The 15,233-nt window shown below is 40.8% G+C and overlaps 1 protein-coding gene across 1 annotated transcript in view; it reads left to right on the forward strand.

Moving 5' to 3' along the window:
• LOC149139426 (P-loop containing nucleoside triphosphate hydrolases superfamily protein) overlaps positions 1–15,233 on the forward strand; it is a 576,721-nt gene that overhangs the window by 15,682 nt on the left and 545,806 nt on the right. Inside the window, exon 3 of the mRNA XM_089449256.1 lies at positions 2,648–2,657. Within this exon, the coding sequence (XP_089305382.1) occupies positions 2,648–2,657 (10 nt within the window). The remainder of the gene's footprint in view (positions 1–2,647; positions 2,658–15,233) is intronic.

Raw genomic sequence — 15,233 nt, forward strand, 5'->3', positions numbered from 1 at the left:
TCAGGAAATTTATTAATAAAAGAATAAAAATTTACATAAGTTTATCTCATGAACGGTTAACCTACAAATGACCCTCCATGCTCTTGAAATAGAGATCATGGACCAATCAGGTGCTAAGCCACAGATCAAGTGTCGGTAATACCGAGGAGAGAATGAACCGTTGGATCACTTCATGTCTAGAACATATCGTGACCGTCGGATTGTAAGTTACAAAAGTACATAGTAAAGAAACACACTTTACCTAACTCTACACTAGACCAAGTTATACTTAACTATTTCCAATGTGTCAGAATATCCTAACATGATTGGACCATTTTCCATCAAGCAAACAAGGGGAAATCCATCGGTTTCATTGCCATGATTCATTTGATGAGATACATATATTTTTGTTTTGATATGATTTTGTATCATTCTATTAGATCTTAGGACAAATATCATATTTTAATATTGATATCTGATGTATCACTTGACATCTAATACATGTTGATTTAGGGTAGCATCGGATGTGCTCTAGCCACGAAAATTGGGAGAGGCTAAAGCACATGAAATCTCCAAGACCCAGAAAGGGTTTGGGCAAAATCTAACCGGTTTGGGAGATATTAAAATAATTAATATTTTAAATGGAGTTTCTAAGTCTAAACTTAGGAAAAATAAAATATTAATGGGTATTAATATAAAACTAGGTTAGAATGGTCCAAAAGTCATGGATCAAGCCAAATCTAATCTTAGCCGTTGATTAGAGATTTAATCTCGGCTGTTGATGGACCAACGAGAAAAGTATAAGAGGAGGCTTGAGGGTCAGTTGGAGAACACACCAAGAGAGATCAAGAACTCGATTTTCTGGGGCAGGGTTTGCTGAGGAAATTGAGTGAGTGATCTAAGTTGTAGCTGAGGGGCAGTGAATACATAACAGAGAGGCAGAGTTAGTACCAGGAGGATTAGCGCAGAGCTGGGAGAGGGATGCAGAGCTAGCTAGAGGCCACGCAGAGGCAGCTAGGAGCTGCGCAGAGCCAAAGAGGGCCAGCGTGTGAGACGCAGAGGGTCCAGGGGCTGACGCAGAGGCTCCAGAAGTTGACGCAGAGCCCAAAGAGGCTGACGCTAGGCCAGAGAGACTGACGTAGGGCCTAGAGGTAGCGCTAGGAGCATTTTGTGGGACAGACTGAGAGCTGGAGAGCTGGATAGGGTGACGCAGTCCCTATTAGAGTGATGCAGAGTAGCAAAAGCTGCATTGTTGCCGTGGGATCGTTCATTAGGTGTTTTAGCTGGAATATCTGTCTCCGACTGAGAGGTACTACTACCGAGGGCATTCTCTGTTGGGTGAGCCATTTCTGGCACCGAGGTTGTATTCTGAAACTGCATAATAATAAAACCCTTTGAATAGATGCACCGGTTTTCCCGCATTGGGTTTTTCTGGGGACATTAGTCAAAAAACAACAGTGTCACTTGTGTGCTTGTTTACTTTCAGTTGATGATCTGTATGTGTTGATACTGTACTTGTATTTATTTTCAGTATTTACATGGTAAATAACTTGTTAAGTAATTGAACAAGTAGGAAGAAATAAATCAAATAGTACAGGAAGAATTTCTAATAGGGTAAACTTAGAAATTCCAACAATACATCTTATACATTGATTTTATTTTCATATTTATGTAGCAATGTGTTTTTTTGATGTTAATGCTGTTTTATAAGTTAAGAAGTTGAAAAACAATGATTATTTTTATATTTTTAAAGTTTCCCGATATTTTCTCTGATATTGTTGATAATTTAAATTTTGGACCTTCAGCAATAAATTGCCAATAATAATAAATGTAACATTAGCATAAACCCATTAGAAAACTGACAGGACAACAGAAAGCAAGCAGAACCATCAGATGTGAGTTACCATAGAGAGCCTCTTGGCAATGAGATATACCTGTTATACCACTTTTGTGCTTCCAAAGCAACCTATTCTAATTTATCCTTATTTGTGCATTGAATCTAAAGGGGACTCCCAAATAGCTGATTATGGAATCATATGATTATTCTGTAGTTAGAATTGAGCGAATCAAGGATAGTTCTGATCCCACCACCACACAATCTGTTATGTATTGATCATCTTTGCCCTAGAAGCTAAACAAAAGGTATCTAAAGGCTAGGATGTACCATATATTGACTAGGGTGATGTATTTGATAGTTACTTGTCCATTTATAACTCTTATCTTTGTACTTTTTCAGAGTTAGCTCTTACTAATTGTATTTAACAATTCTTATTTTGATTATAATCAATTCTTGTTATTGCTCATTTTACTGGTAATTGTTTCTTCCACACATAGCAGCTAGCATTGTTCACTATATACAAAAAAAGAAACAAGGACATTTGTAGTTCTCTATTTTACTTTAATTTGTTTAAAATGATAGCACTTGTTAAGATAATACATAATAGAATCTCATTCTTTTGGTCATAATTTCAGATCCAAAATGTTTAGTATAATCTTGTTTTCCATATTTTGGGAAAAGAACCTAAGTATTTTATTTATTTATAAAATGACCATAATAATCCTTTTATACTTAAATATTTTCATTAAATTGCTTCATATTTGACTGTTTTATTTCTCACCTCGATTAAACAAATTTTGATTCTAATATTTTTAATTGTTGAATTTGCAGGATAAGATTGGTAAGTTTGTGTCATGAGCTTGGATTAGTTCTTTGGACCTTCATTTGCAACACTGGTTTTTGTGATAGTCAATGAATTTCATCATCTTTGGGGACTACACCTAATGGTGATTTAAACAACTTTCTTAAATCTTGTTTTCTCAAAATCTATTTTTCATTTCCAATCACTATAGGTGCAAAATACGAAGGAACACTAGATGGGTATACCCAGATTTTGCTTGTACATTGACTTATGAGATATAATGATTTCTTATAATTATGTTTTAATTTTTTTGGGATATTTTCTAGAATCTGTTCTTGTTTTTCATGCCTTGAGGATTCCTACGTTTCAAAACTGTAAACTTGCTTCATCCTTGATGGAATTAACATAGCTAATGGTCATATCATGTATTTATTAGGTGATAGTATTAGATAATAAAGTGACTGTAGGCATAATTTAATAAAGTCATGTCATATTAATAAATAAGGTTAGCACATATAAAATTTTAACTAGCTTATAGTTATGTCTTAACACAACTAGTTGTTTGTATGGGTATTTTATCTAATGAGACATGAATTTTGTTTCTCTTTTTCATTTCGAATAATACATAATTTCTCTCTCTCTTTGCAATAGTTTGTATGCATAATTTAATATGTTATCAGAGCTATGTTATGTAGCATTTGGAAGTGTCAAAGCCTGAACCCAGGGAATATGAGGAGGTGTTGTCGCTCAAATTGTACACTAGATTGCGACTACGCTCAGGGTAGGGGCTATCACTCTAATTCTTGCCCTTTCCGTTTAAGTTGTGTCCTAACTGCAGATTAAGGGGGGTAGTCCCTATGGATGAGATGGAAAACAACTTGTTGGAAACCAACAAGTAAAGAGACGCAACTGAATGGCCTAACAACTTGGATGGAATTTAGAGGCAAGTATGATTATCAAGAACACCTTGATTAGACTTCTTAAAATCTTAAGTTAGAGACCAGTGCTTTAGGAGATTAATTACTTGCTCAATTAGGATTAGAGTCCAAGCTACTGGATGAACAATTGCTGCAGTATTCAAGTTCTATCCTATATGAAATGCAAAACTTAAAGCTATTTGAGATGCAAGCTCTTGGTTATTTTCATTATATGCCTATTCTAGATTTATCCTTCCTCTCAATTACTTTGGGAGTAGTCTTGAACACAAGTTGTAGAAAGAAGTCCAAAGGAAGGAGGCTAAGGCCTCATTAACGATACCTCCCACAGAGTTCTAACCACCTAGGTACCTCCGTTCCTACAAGGGATTGCCAACAAGAGAATTGCAAGTTCACCTATGTTAACTGCAGATGAGGGTCTAGAGTCCTCAAATTGCTTGAAGAAGGTGACCCTATCTTCTTACAACCAAGCTTATGCTTGGAGGTAAATTTTATAAGTGCACTTCTAGTCCTAGAATGAAATGCGAGATATGAGTGGAAACTTCAATGAGATTATTAAGATGTGCTAAGTGCTTTGACAAAAATAAATTACTTGAAATCAAAATGCTCACAATGATATTCAATCACAAGATAACAAGAGAAAGTAAATGAAACACTTTAAAACAATTTAGCAATTATCTCAATGAAGCAACATGAAACTAGAAATCTCAATGAGACAAGATTAGGAATTCCAAATTTTAGAGCACTTTATCGCAATGAAGTAAGGCTAGCAATTTCAAATACTCAAGATGCTTATTGGATGTTCCAAATGTATTACAATTTGATTAGCAATTAGGCATAAGAAACAACTCTATATCACAATGATGAGAACAACATCTATTTTCCACTTAGACCATGAATCAATTAGGCATATCAAAGTAGAGATAAACACAATGAGAGATGAGATTGCTAACAGGGATTAGTGATGAATGCTAGATGACAATGCAATGGTGCAAAATGAAAAGAGACACTTTATCTATTTTGGTAATGATAATGCAAGAATGCAAGAGGAAAGTCAATGCAAGACTTATATGACCAATTCACTAATGAACTTCTTGTTGAAGAATGTAACTAGTCTCGGTCTTCATAATTGTATTTGAGTCATGATGTAATGTATTTGTCAAAAGAAAGAAAAATAATTTTTATTATAAAAGAAAATTATTTATCAAGCATGAGTTTCATGCTTTATTAGTTTATTTTTAGGTCAAAGCCTCCATTGTAGGATTCTAGGGTTTATATGTAATTTTCAACATTATTTTAGTGTAGACACATAAAATAGTCAGTCTTCATACCTCGCTTCTGCTTCCCACCAATAACAAGCCAACATTCCTTGCTATAAGTGCGCTGAGAGACCTTGGCGAGAGAACTGACCTTCGGATCAGACCCTAGCTCGAAGCTCACCCTAAAATATTTCAAGAGCAGTTTGCGGATGGTGTTAGGTAGCACACTGAATTTGGAAACAACCAAGAATTCTAGGCGCCCAATTCATGTTGATTTCTAGTAGCATCGGCTGTGCTCTAAGCCTCAAAATTTGCAGGGAGGCTAGGACACATGTATTCTAGCATACCCATAAATCGTTTTGGGAAATTTCACCCAGAGACAATTTTATTAAAATAATTAATTATTTTTAATGGATGCCTAAGTCTAAACTTTGGAAATTAAAATTAAAGGGTATTAATCAAACTAAGGGTGAAACTTCTAGAAGAAGATGGAGATCGAGTCCAAATGATCTGAGCCATTGATTATAATCTAATATGGCCTGTTGATTACTCAACTGTGTGAAAATTCCTACACTCTGAAGGAACCCCTACTGCAGCAAATCTGAATCTACTTCATGTACTTGATTTTTAATATACATTAACCAAGTTATTCTTCTGAATACTGAAGCAAATTACTTTTGCAACCTACACTAATTAAATATTTGATCTCATGAAACAGAAAACAGAGCAAAGAACAAGATACACAGGACACACTTATTTTTGGACACAATAGTCCCCGAAAAAACCCAATGCAGGAAACCAGTGCAGCCGCTTTGAGGGTTTTATTATTATGCAAGAGAAATATCTGAATACAAATCTAAGATGCTCATCTAGCAATCCTTTATAAAGAAAATATTGGCGGAAATTCTGAGTGAGTTTTACCTCACTTCACCCGGAAGAATTCCGTTGATCCAGCACAAGACTGCCTAACCTCGGCTATTTTTGCGTCACCTCTCCTGACCTCTATGTCAGCTTTCCCGGCTGTTCTAGTAGTTCCTGGCAGTTCCAACTTTTGCCCTCTGTGTTAGCTTTCTCGGCAGTTCTGGCTTCTGCCCTCTGCGTCAGCTTTCTTGGCTGTTCCCGAAAGTTTCGGCTTCTGCCCTCTGCGTCAGCTTTCCGGGCTGTTCCGGCAGTTCTGGAAGTTCCTGACAGTTCTGACTGTTACTTGCAGTTCCGGCTTCTGCGTGACAAACAACTTTTCTGCTCTGCTGGTTCTCTCCGCCTCTTTGTCTGTATTCTCCAAAAATTCCTTCTCTCGGATTCTCACTGCTCCTCTGCTGCAAAATGATCACTTAATTTGAAATCCTTAGCAAACCCTGCCCTAAGAATCAAATTCTTGATCAATTCGTTCTCTCCGTGTGTGTTTTCAAATGAACCCCAAGCCTCCATTTTATACTTTTCTTGTTGAGTCTTCAACGACAGAGATTAAGTCTCTAATTAACGGCTAAGATTAAAACATGACATGATCCGCCTTCTAGATCATTCTCGCCCATTAATATTTTAATTTTCCTAAGTTTAGACTTAGGAAACCCATTAAAATATTAATTATTTTAATAAAATACAATCCGGGTGGAATTTCACCAAACGATTGTTGGGTTCTTTAGAACTCATGTGCCTTAGCCTCTCCACCAATTTTTAGGCTAGAGCACTTCCGATGCTACCAGAAATTAACATTCACTCTTAGCGAGGAAAATGCTCTAACAACAATGCCCAACTGCATGCTGCTCTGCTTCTAAAGCACCTCCTTTCCGCATTGTTGCTTGCCACCAACATTATGCTGCTGCTACTATACTGCTACCCACGACACTGTCACTGACACTACTGCATCTGTACTACAACTCCCTCTCAAATGCTCCATCTGCTATGTTGCTAGCACTGCCACTGCTAACACTGCATCCGTGCTACAACTCAGTTGCTGAGAGAAGCAACTGAAAAACATCCAAAATTAGTTGAACTTCAGTGTTCAACATTAACAATGAATGTTGGAATCTGATTGCTCTATTCTATGACTGCTCTAGTCTCTGACCCTCTGAATCTTCTGCGCTATAGTTGACTTCTGCACTGTGCCAACTGCACTACTGCCAACCTTGCTCTGCGCTGATCAGTGTTTGTTAAAATTAGAAACTAGGGCCAAACTCCATGTGGGTCATCTTATTAATTACAACTGATATTTTTCTTGGATCCTTCTCATCGAGAGGTGCAGGATTGATCTAGAGATCATCCGATTCCGATAAGTATTCATGGAGATATGAATTTATTTGTGTTATGGGACAATTCCTCAAGGTCGGTCAGCAACCAAATAAACCCCTCATGTGCACAACGTTTTAGTATAAATAGAAGAGGTCCTCAAGTCATTTGAACTCACTCTCACACTCTTGTGATCTCTCTCTTCATTCTGTTTTGGGTTTTGATGAAAGAGAGATCTAGAGGGAATGCCCTAGTCTAATACGTTGTCCTAATGAATATCAAATCACAGCCATGGAAGTAAAGGCTATACGCTGCCCTAGAAGAGATGCCCTAGACCCTAACGCTGTCATGGAGGAGTCCTATACACAACTTCTTATACGCTGCCATGGAGAGCCCTAATTACAGTTAGGGAGCAGCCCTAGACGTGGAGGAGAAAGGGTCTTCTAGGAGTGTCTATGCTGCGCTAATTTACAGTCAAATGCAGTCATGAAACGCAGCAAGGAGAGGCTGAACGCAGGTCTATAAGAGACCCTAAGATGCTGTCCTTAAATGCCCTAAACGCTGTCCTAGGAGAAGTCATCTAGACGCAGAGGAAGGAGGGTTTTGTTATGCCCTAGCTGCAGAAAATAGGAGGACTAATGCAGCCCACTAAACGCAGTTGAATGACTGTATAGAGGAGACCTAACTCTATGGAAGACAGGCCTTAAAAGCTGTCAAGAAAGGGCTCCTATATGCAGTCAATGTATGATCTAATATGCACTTATGGAGAACACAGATCCGCTGATGTATGAGGCTCTAAATCGCAGTCCCAAGAGGTCTCTATGGTGCCTTAGGACGCAGTCATATATGTCGCAACAGGAGGCACGTATATGCAATAAAGGGGATGCCTTAATCCGTAGTAGAAGGGAACATCTAGCCACTATCAAGGAGACCTAAGAAGAGGCTCCTATCCGCTGTCCTGAAAGTGCCCTTAACGCCGGCCAAGGTGAAACCATTTTAGAAAAGAGAAACCTTAGCAACAATGAGGAGGTCTGGCCGCAGGCTTATGGAAGACCCATGAACTGTCTCTCATCCACAGCTAGAAGGGTTGCTAAGTCACAGCCAAAGGAAGCTTCAGCATAGCTGTAGGTGACAGCTCACTGCTGTAGATGTTAGTACTATGGTAAAGGTTGTTCCAGGTATGGGAATACTTGCAAGTGGAAGTCACAGTCATAAGGTAAACTTGTGTGGTGAAGGAGTCTGCACTCAGACTTATCTCAGACCATGTAGGGCTGGTTTCAAATGATTGGATGCTAACATTCTGAAGCACTGATTATTATAAAGCATGGGTCTCTTAGAGCTGCTCTATTGGTCAGAATTATGAAGGAAGATTAATAGCTCCACAGGTGTTGTCATCAGATCAGCAGCTCTTCACTGTCAAGGGACATGCTACAGTTCTATCATTGATTGAACACTGTCATGACAATCCAGGATTGCATCTTAGATTAGTCATCATTAACAGAATGATGGACTTACTGCTGTTGTCATAAAATCTCAAATTTATGTATATGTACTCTCTCTCTCTCTGCTGAACTATTGAAGAACATATAAGAAGAATTGATCAAGGGTTTCCCACATTGGGGTTTGTCCCTGGCTAGCGCCACATCTTGTGTCCTCTTGTCTTGGCTTGTCTTCAGCGATTTATGTTTATGTTCTATCTGCAGTTTATTTTAATGCTGAGGTGATTGCTAATCTAGAAAAGATATTGAGTTAACTGTGAAAATTTAAATAAATTGCTCTAAGCATAGAACATACCTAAACTTAACAGTCTTTGGTCCCAAGCTACTGTTCTCCAAATGCTCCACTGCATCATCTGACACTAAGTCCATCTCACTACTGCTGAATCTTGGGCTGCTCTAGCAAGGAATTGCTCCAAGAGGTGGACTCCTCAAGGATCCTGCCCACATGTAGTCCTCCCGACTACAACTCAATATCGCCCCATCTCCCTCCTGGAGATGCGTGGGCACTCATGGAAAACTCTTCCTCGTCAATCTTTGCTGAAGCAACCTTAGGGTCATGTTTCTCATCCTTATCCTTTTTCTTCAAAGGACATTGGGATGCATAGTGGCCCATCATGCTTCGGCTTCTACTGTTCCTTCGATGCTAGAGCTACGTTCTCCTCCTCCTCCGTCTTCGTGCCACTCCCACTGCTGCCACTGAGGTTGACCTTCACTGGGTCCCTCCTTAACTCCTCCTGTTGAAGAGCCGCCCACATCTCCCCCCATGAAGGTAGTTTCTCCCTGCCCAATATGCTTTGGACGAAAACTTGCCATTCATCCGAGACTTCATTCAGGGATATCCTCACCATTGCGGTTGGATGAGGAGTGGACCACACTGTAGCAAGCTTGTCTCTAGTGTCCTGAAGACGCTGAAGATAGAGGTTCACCCCTTCTCCTTTCTGCATCAAACTCTGCTGCAACTTCTGCTCCAAATACATCTTCCATTGTTCGGAAGAGCCTTCATACAAAGAAGACAAGGCTTCCCACATCTCTCGGGCTGTATCCTTGCCCTGCAAGTGTGAGACTACATGATCTCGAACTCCATCGAGAATGAGCCTCTTTGCCTTCCCCTGCTTGGCTTTGTACTTCTTCTTTTGATCATTGTCAGAAGGAACAAATACAACACTATTGACGTAGGCCTCAAGATCAAATTCCTCCAGAATAGCTAAGATTCTAGTCTTCCATATGACACAGTTGGAAGCACCCTCCAACCTGTCCTGATCTCTGAGCCCATGCGATGCCATTTCACCTAATTCACTGACTCCTCTAGTCACTGCTTAGCACTGCTTAGCTGCTCAGCAAGTGAGAAATTCAAACTTTCTGGCGGAAAGTTCTATGAGGAGAAAATTGCCCTTCTACATGTCTTTTTTCTTTTCCAGCGGATTTCTGCCTTGACAAAACTGCGCCCTTCAAGCACTGTGCTGAGGCTTTGCGTCATTCCCTTTGCCTCTACAAACTCATGAATTGGAAATCGTACCTCTTTGTCGTCTCACTCAGAGAGAGATTTCCTTGGATCTGCTTGCCAGCAAGGACTGCGCAATCCCTTCAAGGGGATTCGAATTGCTGCCAAGTGCAGCTTTTGGCCACACCGCTCAGCACTGGATCTGCTTTACCTGTTTCAAAATGAAAATTCCTACACTCTGAAGGAACCCCTATTGCAGCAAATCTAAATCTACTTCACCTACTTGATTTTTAATATACATTAACCAAGTTATTCTTCTGAATACTGAAGCAAATTACTTCATTTTCTGCAGCCTACACTAATTAAATATTTGATCTCATGAAACAGAAAACAAAGCAAAGAACAAGATACATAGGATACACTTATTTTTGGACACAATAGTCCCCGGAATGCGGGAAAATCGGTGTAGCAGCTCTGAGGGTTTTATTATTATGCAGGAGAAATATCTGAATACAAATCTAGGATGCTCATCTAGCAATTCTTTACAGGGAAAATACTGGCGGAAAATTTGAGTGAGTTTTACCTCACTTCACTTGGTAGAATTTTGGGTGATCCGGCACAAGACTGGCTAACCACGACTATTTCTGCATCACCTCTTCTGCCCTCTATGTCAGCTTTCCAGGCTGTTCCGGTAGTTCCCGACAGTTCCGGCTTCTTCCCTTTGTGTCAGCTTTCCTGATAGTTCCGGCTTCTTCCCTCTGTGTCAGCTTTCCCGACAGTTTCGGCTATTCTTGGCAGTTCTGACTTCTGCGTGACAGGCAACTTTTCTGCTCTGCTGGGTCCCTCCACCTCTCTGTCTGTATTCTTCAGAAAATCCTCCCGAATTCTCACTGCCATTTGCTGCAGAATGATCACTTAATTCGAAATCCTTAGCAAACCCTACCTTAGGAATCGAATTCATGATCAATTCGTTTTCTCCGTGTGTGTTTCCAAATAAACCCCAAGCCTCCATCTTATACTTTTCCTGTTGAGTCTTCAACGACTGAGATTAAGTCTCTAATCAATGGCTAAGATTAAAACATGACTTGATCCCCCTTCTAGATCATTCTCACCCATATTTTGATTAATACCCATTAATATTTTAATTTTCCTAAGGTTAGACTTAGGAACCCCATTAAAAATATTAATTATTTTAATAAAATACAATCCGGGTGGAATTTCACCAAACGGTTTCTGAGTTCTTTAGAACTCACGTGCCTTAGCCTGTCCACCAATTTTCAAGGCTACAGCACTTCCGATGCTACCAAAAACTAACAAACTGGAGGATTATAAGGACTTCAATGGGCATTTGGAAAATACATTGGAGAGAGATCAAGAGATCGAATTTCTTAGAGAGGGCAGTGCAACGTTGCTAGAGAATCGATCAAGGTGATTTCTTGCAGTGAGGGTTAGGGATAGTAGACTGGAGGAAGCTTTCCAGATCCAGGGAGTGTAAGGCAGATAAGGCAGAGAGCAGTTCAGTGAGGTAGCGCAGAGCTTCAGAGGGAGTTTGAATTCCAGTTAGGAGAGACAAGATTCAGTGCAGGAAGCCAGGCTGTGAGACCGAAAGGCCTGGAGATCGAATTTCCAATCAACAGGAGGTCAGCAAAGGGATTGACACAGAGCCCAGCGAAAGTGACTCAGTTTCGTATGGTTGATGTAGAAGTTGCGCAGAGGCAACGTGGGCCAGTCAATAAGCCCCTAATCAGAATCGAATCTCCTAGAATAGTGTGAGATTTCTCTCACTAACCTTTTTGCCAGTTTCTCTCTGTATCGGATAGCCAGTTGGGCATCCAACGAATTGTACTCAGATTTACTACTGCATAATAATTAAAACCCTCAGCTGCTGCACTGGTTTTCCCGCATTGGGTTTTTTCGGGGACATTTGTCCAAAAATAATGGTGTCATGTGTTGTGTATTTCTTTCTTGCTCAGTTTCTTGTTTCCTCATTTAATTTAATTGGTGAAGGTTTTTGTGTATTAGTTTCGGTATTTGTTGTAGGATGCAGTAAATAATTTGTTCAGTAATTTAACAAATAGAAGATACTTAATCAGTTGCTGCAGTAGAAATTTGGGTCTTCCAAATTTTCACATGGTATCGGAGCGCAGGTGAAGAAAGAGAGTAGAGCTGGAAGAGTCTAGCGCTGAAGAGGAGGAGGGAATTCGAAGTGCTGCGTAGGCAACAAATCAAATCCCCAAAGGGATTGTGCAGTCTAGGCTAGGAGGGCAAAATTTTCGTGGGAAAATATCTCTCTGAGCGAGTTGATGTTGATTTGGGGTAGCATCGGATGTGCTCTAGCCACGAAATTTGGTGGAGAGGTTGGAGCACATGAGATCTCTAATACCCAGAAAGGGTTTGGGTAGATTCTAAACAGATCAGGAGATATTAAAATAATTAATATTTTTAATGGAGTCCCTAAGTCTAAAATAGGGAAAATAAAATATTAATGTGGATTTGAGACCTCTGTGGTGCAATATTTTTGATTTAGTCATCGGAGATTCCACAGTAAGAAAATTATTCTGCCAACGTTTCAAATCCCAACCGGGATCCATCATCAGGGCAACTTGAAGCTTGATAGAAGAAGAGCAGCTAATTAGGTATAAAGCTTCAAGTTGCCCTGATGATGGATCCCGGTTGGGATTTGAAACGTTGGCAGAATAATTTTCTTACTGTGGAATCTCCGATGACTAAATCAAAAATATTAATGTGTATTAATATGAATCTGTGTTAGAATGGTCCAAAAGACATGGATCAAGCCAAATCTATTCTTAGCCGTTGATTAGGGACTTAATCTCGGCCGTTGAGATGTCAACAGGGAAAGTATAAGAGGCTTGAGGGTCACTTGGAGAGTACACCAGATGATCAGTCATTCTATTCTCTAAAGCGAGGTTTGCTAAGAGAGATAGAATCAGTGATCGGGAGAGCAGCTGAGGGGCATTGAGTACAGAGAAACAGAGAAGGCAGAGATTGTGCCGGGAGAGAAGCATAGCAGCCAAGGAGGGTGATGCAGAGCCAACAAGGGCTCACGCAGGGCCACGCAGAGGCAGCCAAGTGCTGCGCAGAGCACCAGAGGGGCCAACGCAGCTGACGCAGAGGCTCCTAGAGCTGACGCAGGGCCTCCTGGGGCTGATGCAGGGCCTCCTGGGGCTGACGCAGGGCAAGCGTAAGACAGAGAGGGGCTGACGTAGTCCAATTTGGGCAGACGCTAGGATTGTAGAGCAGTTTTGTGCTGAGGAGTTGCCGGAAGGGTTTTCCGGGGAATCAGCCAGGAGATTTCTCTCAAACTATGAGGTATCGCTGTTAAGGAAATTCTCTGTTGGGTAGGCCAGTTTCGGCACCCAGATTGTACTTTGATATTGCTTAATAAGAAAACCCTCAGATAGCTGCACCAGTTTTCCCGCATTGGGTTTTTCTAGGGACATTGGTCCAAAAATAATGGTGTCATGTGGTATGTTTGTTCTTGTTTCTTTTAGTTGCTGATCTGTAATATGTTGAGCATGCACTGGTGTTTATTTTCAGTATTTACTTTGTAAATAACTTGTTAAAGAAAAATAACAAGTAGGTAGGAATAAATCAGAAAAAGTGCATGAAGGGTTTCTAAACTAAGTGAACTTAGAAACTTAATCAGTTGACAAAGATAAATATTTCCAGATCAAAGTTTTCCAGTGTTAGAGGGAGCAGAGTAGAAGCATCAGCGCAGAGCAGTTTTCTGGTGAGACGCAATTTTCTGCAGCAGTTGCTGGGGCAGAAAAGCATCAAAAGGAAGAAGGAGACACTGTTGAGGGAATTTCTTCCTCAAAGAATTCCTAGCCAGGGAATTCGATTTCTCTATTGTTGAGTAGCAGCAAGGAGGAGCAGATCTACTAACTCCAGTAGAGAGTGCGTAGGCTAGCTTAGTGCTGCGCAGAGGAGAGAGGAGGTAGTTCGACATTTCATTGGCAAAGATGGTAGCTAATGGGTTGCGAGATCAGGATTGGTTGGATGGTGCATCCAACTATGTGATTTGGAAGGCAAGGATCTCATGCCTTCTGGATGAGCACAATCTCAAAACCTATGTCGATAGTGTGGTAGCTGTATCCGCGGATCCAGATCCTCGATAGAGTGGGAGATCACCTAGTGTGTCACATTGTCGGCAAGGATAGTGCTCGACAGATGTGGGAAGCATTGGCTACGCTATACAAAGGATCTTCCGAGCAACGAAAGATGTACTTGGAGCAGAAGATGAGATCCACAGAGATGCAGAAGGGGGAACACATTGATCCGTTCCTGACAAGGCTTTAGGAAATCCGAGACTTGTTGGTAGTCTGTGGAGTCAACACCTCAACCTACCGAGATGGTGAGGCTGGCCCTAAATTTTGTTTAAGAAGAATGGCAAGTATTTGTCCAGAGCATCCTGGGTAGAGAGAGATTGCCAGATTGGGAAGGGATGTGGGCTGCTCTTCAGTAGGAAGAGATGAAGAGAGACTTAGTCAAGTGCAAATTTGATAGCAGCAACAACAGTGGGATGAAGCTCAAGGAGGAGGAAGAGAATGTAGCCCTTGTATCTAAGGGGCAGTAGGTGCAGTGGAGGTGGAAGAAGGACGTCTTGAAGATCAAGTGTTTCTGGTGTGGTGAATTTGGTCACTACGCTACACAATGTCCTCTCAAGAAGAAGGACAAAGACGAGAAGCATGATCCGAAGGCTGCATCTGCAAAGATATCTCCAGGGGAGAGGTGAGGTGATCTAGTACTGTAGTTCAATAGAACTGCAAATGGGCAAGATCCTTTAGGAGTCCACCTCTTGGATCAATACCTTGCTACTGGAGCCCATATCAGAAGTAGCAGGATGGACTGGGATCAGTTGATGCAGAGGAGTGACAATTGCAGTGGCTAGGAGTGTCAAAGACTGAGCAGTGCAGAGCAGAGTTGGCAACAGTGCAGAGTCAGTAGCAACGCAGAGGCTTCAGAGGGTCAGCGCAGAGACTAGCAACAATCATAACTCCAACAACAAATGCATCATGTTGAACACCTGTTTAGTAATTTTGGATGCTTTTCCGTCGGTGATACAGTAGCACCAGCAATTGGAGAAGGTTGTAGTGTGGATGCAGTGTTGGCAGTGGCGGGGTCAACAGTGGTACAAATGCAGCATTTGCGTAGTAGTTGGTGGGCAACGATGTTAGACATCAGCAACGCAGAGGGAGATGTTACAAAGAAGGGTGATGGTTCAACAAGTTGCA

The sequence above is a fragment of the Pinus tabuliformis genome, chromosome X (genome assembly GCF_031772625.1).
Source record: "Pinus tabuliformis cultivar Carrire ecotype Pingquan chromosome X, CPIR1, whole genome shotgun sequence".
NCBI lineage: Eukaryota > Viridiplantae > Streptophyta > Pinopsida > Pinales > Pinaceae > Pinus > Pinus tabuliformis.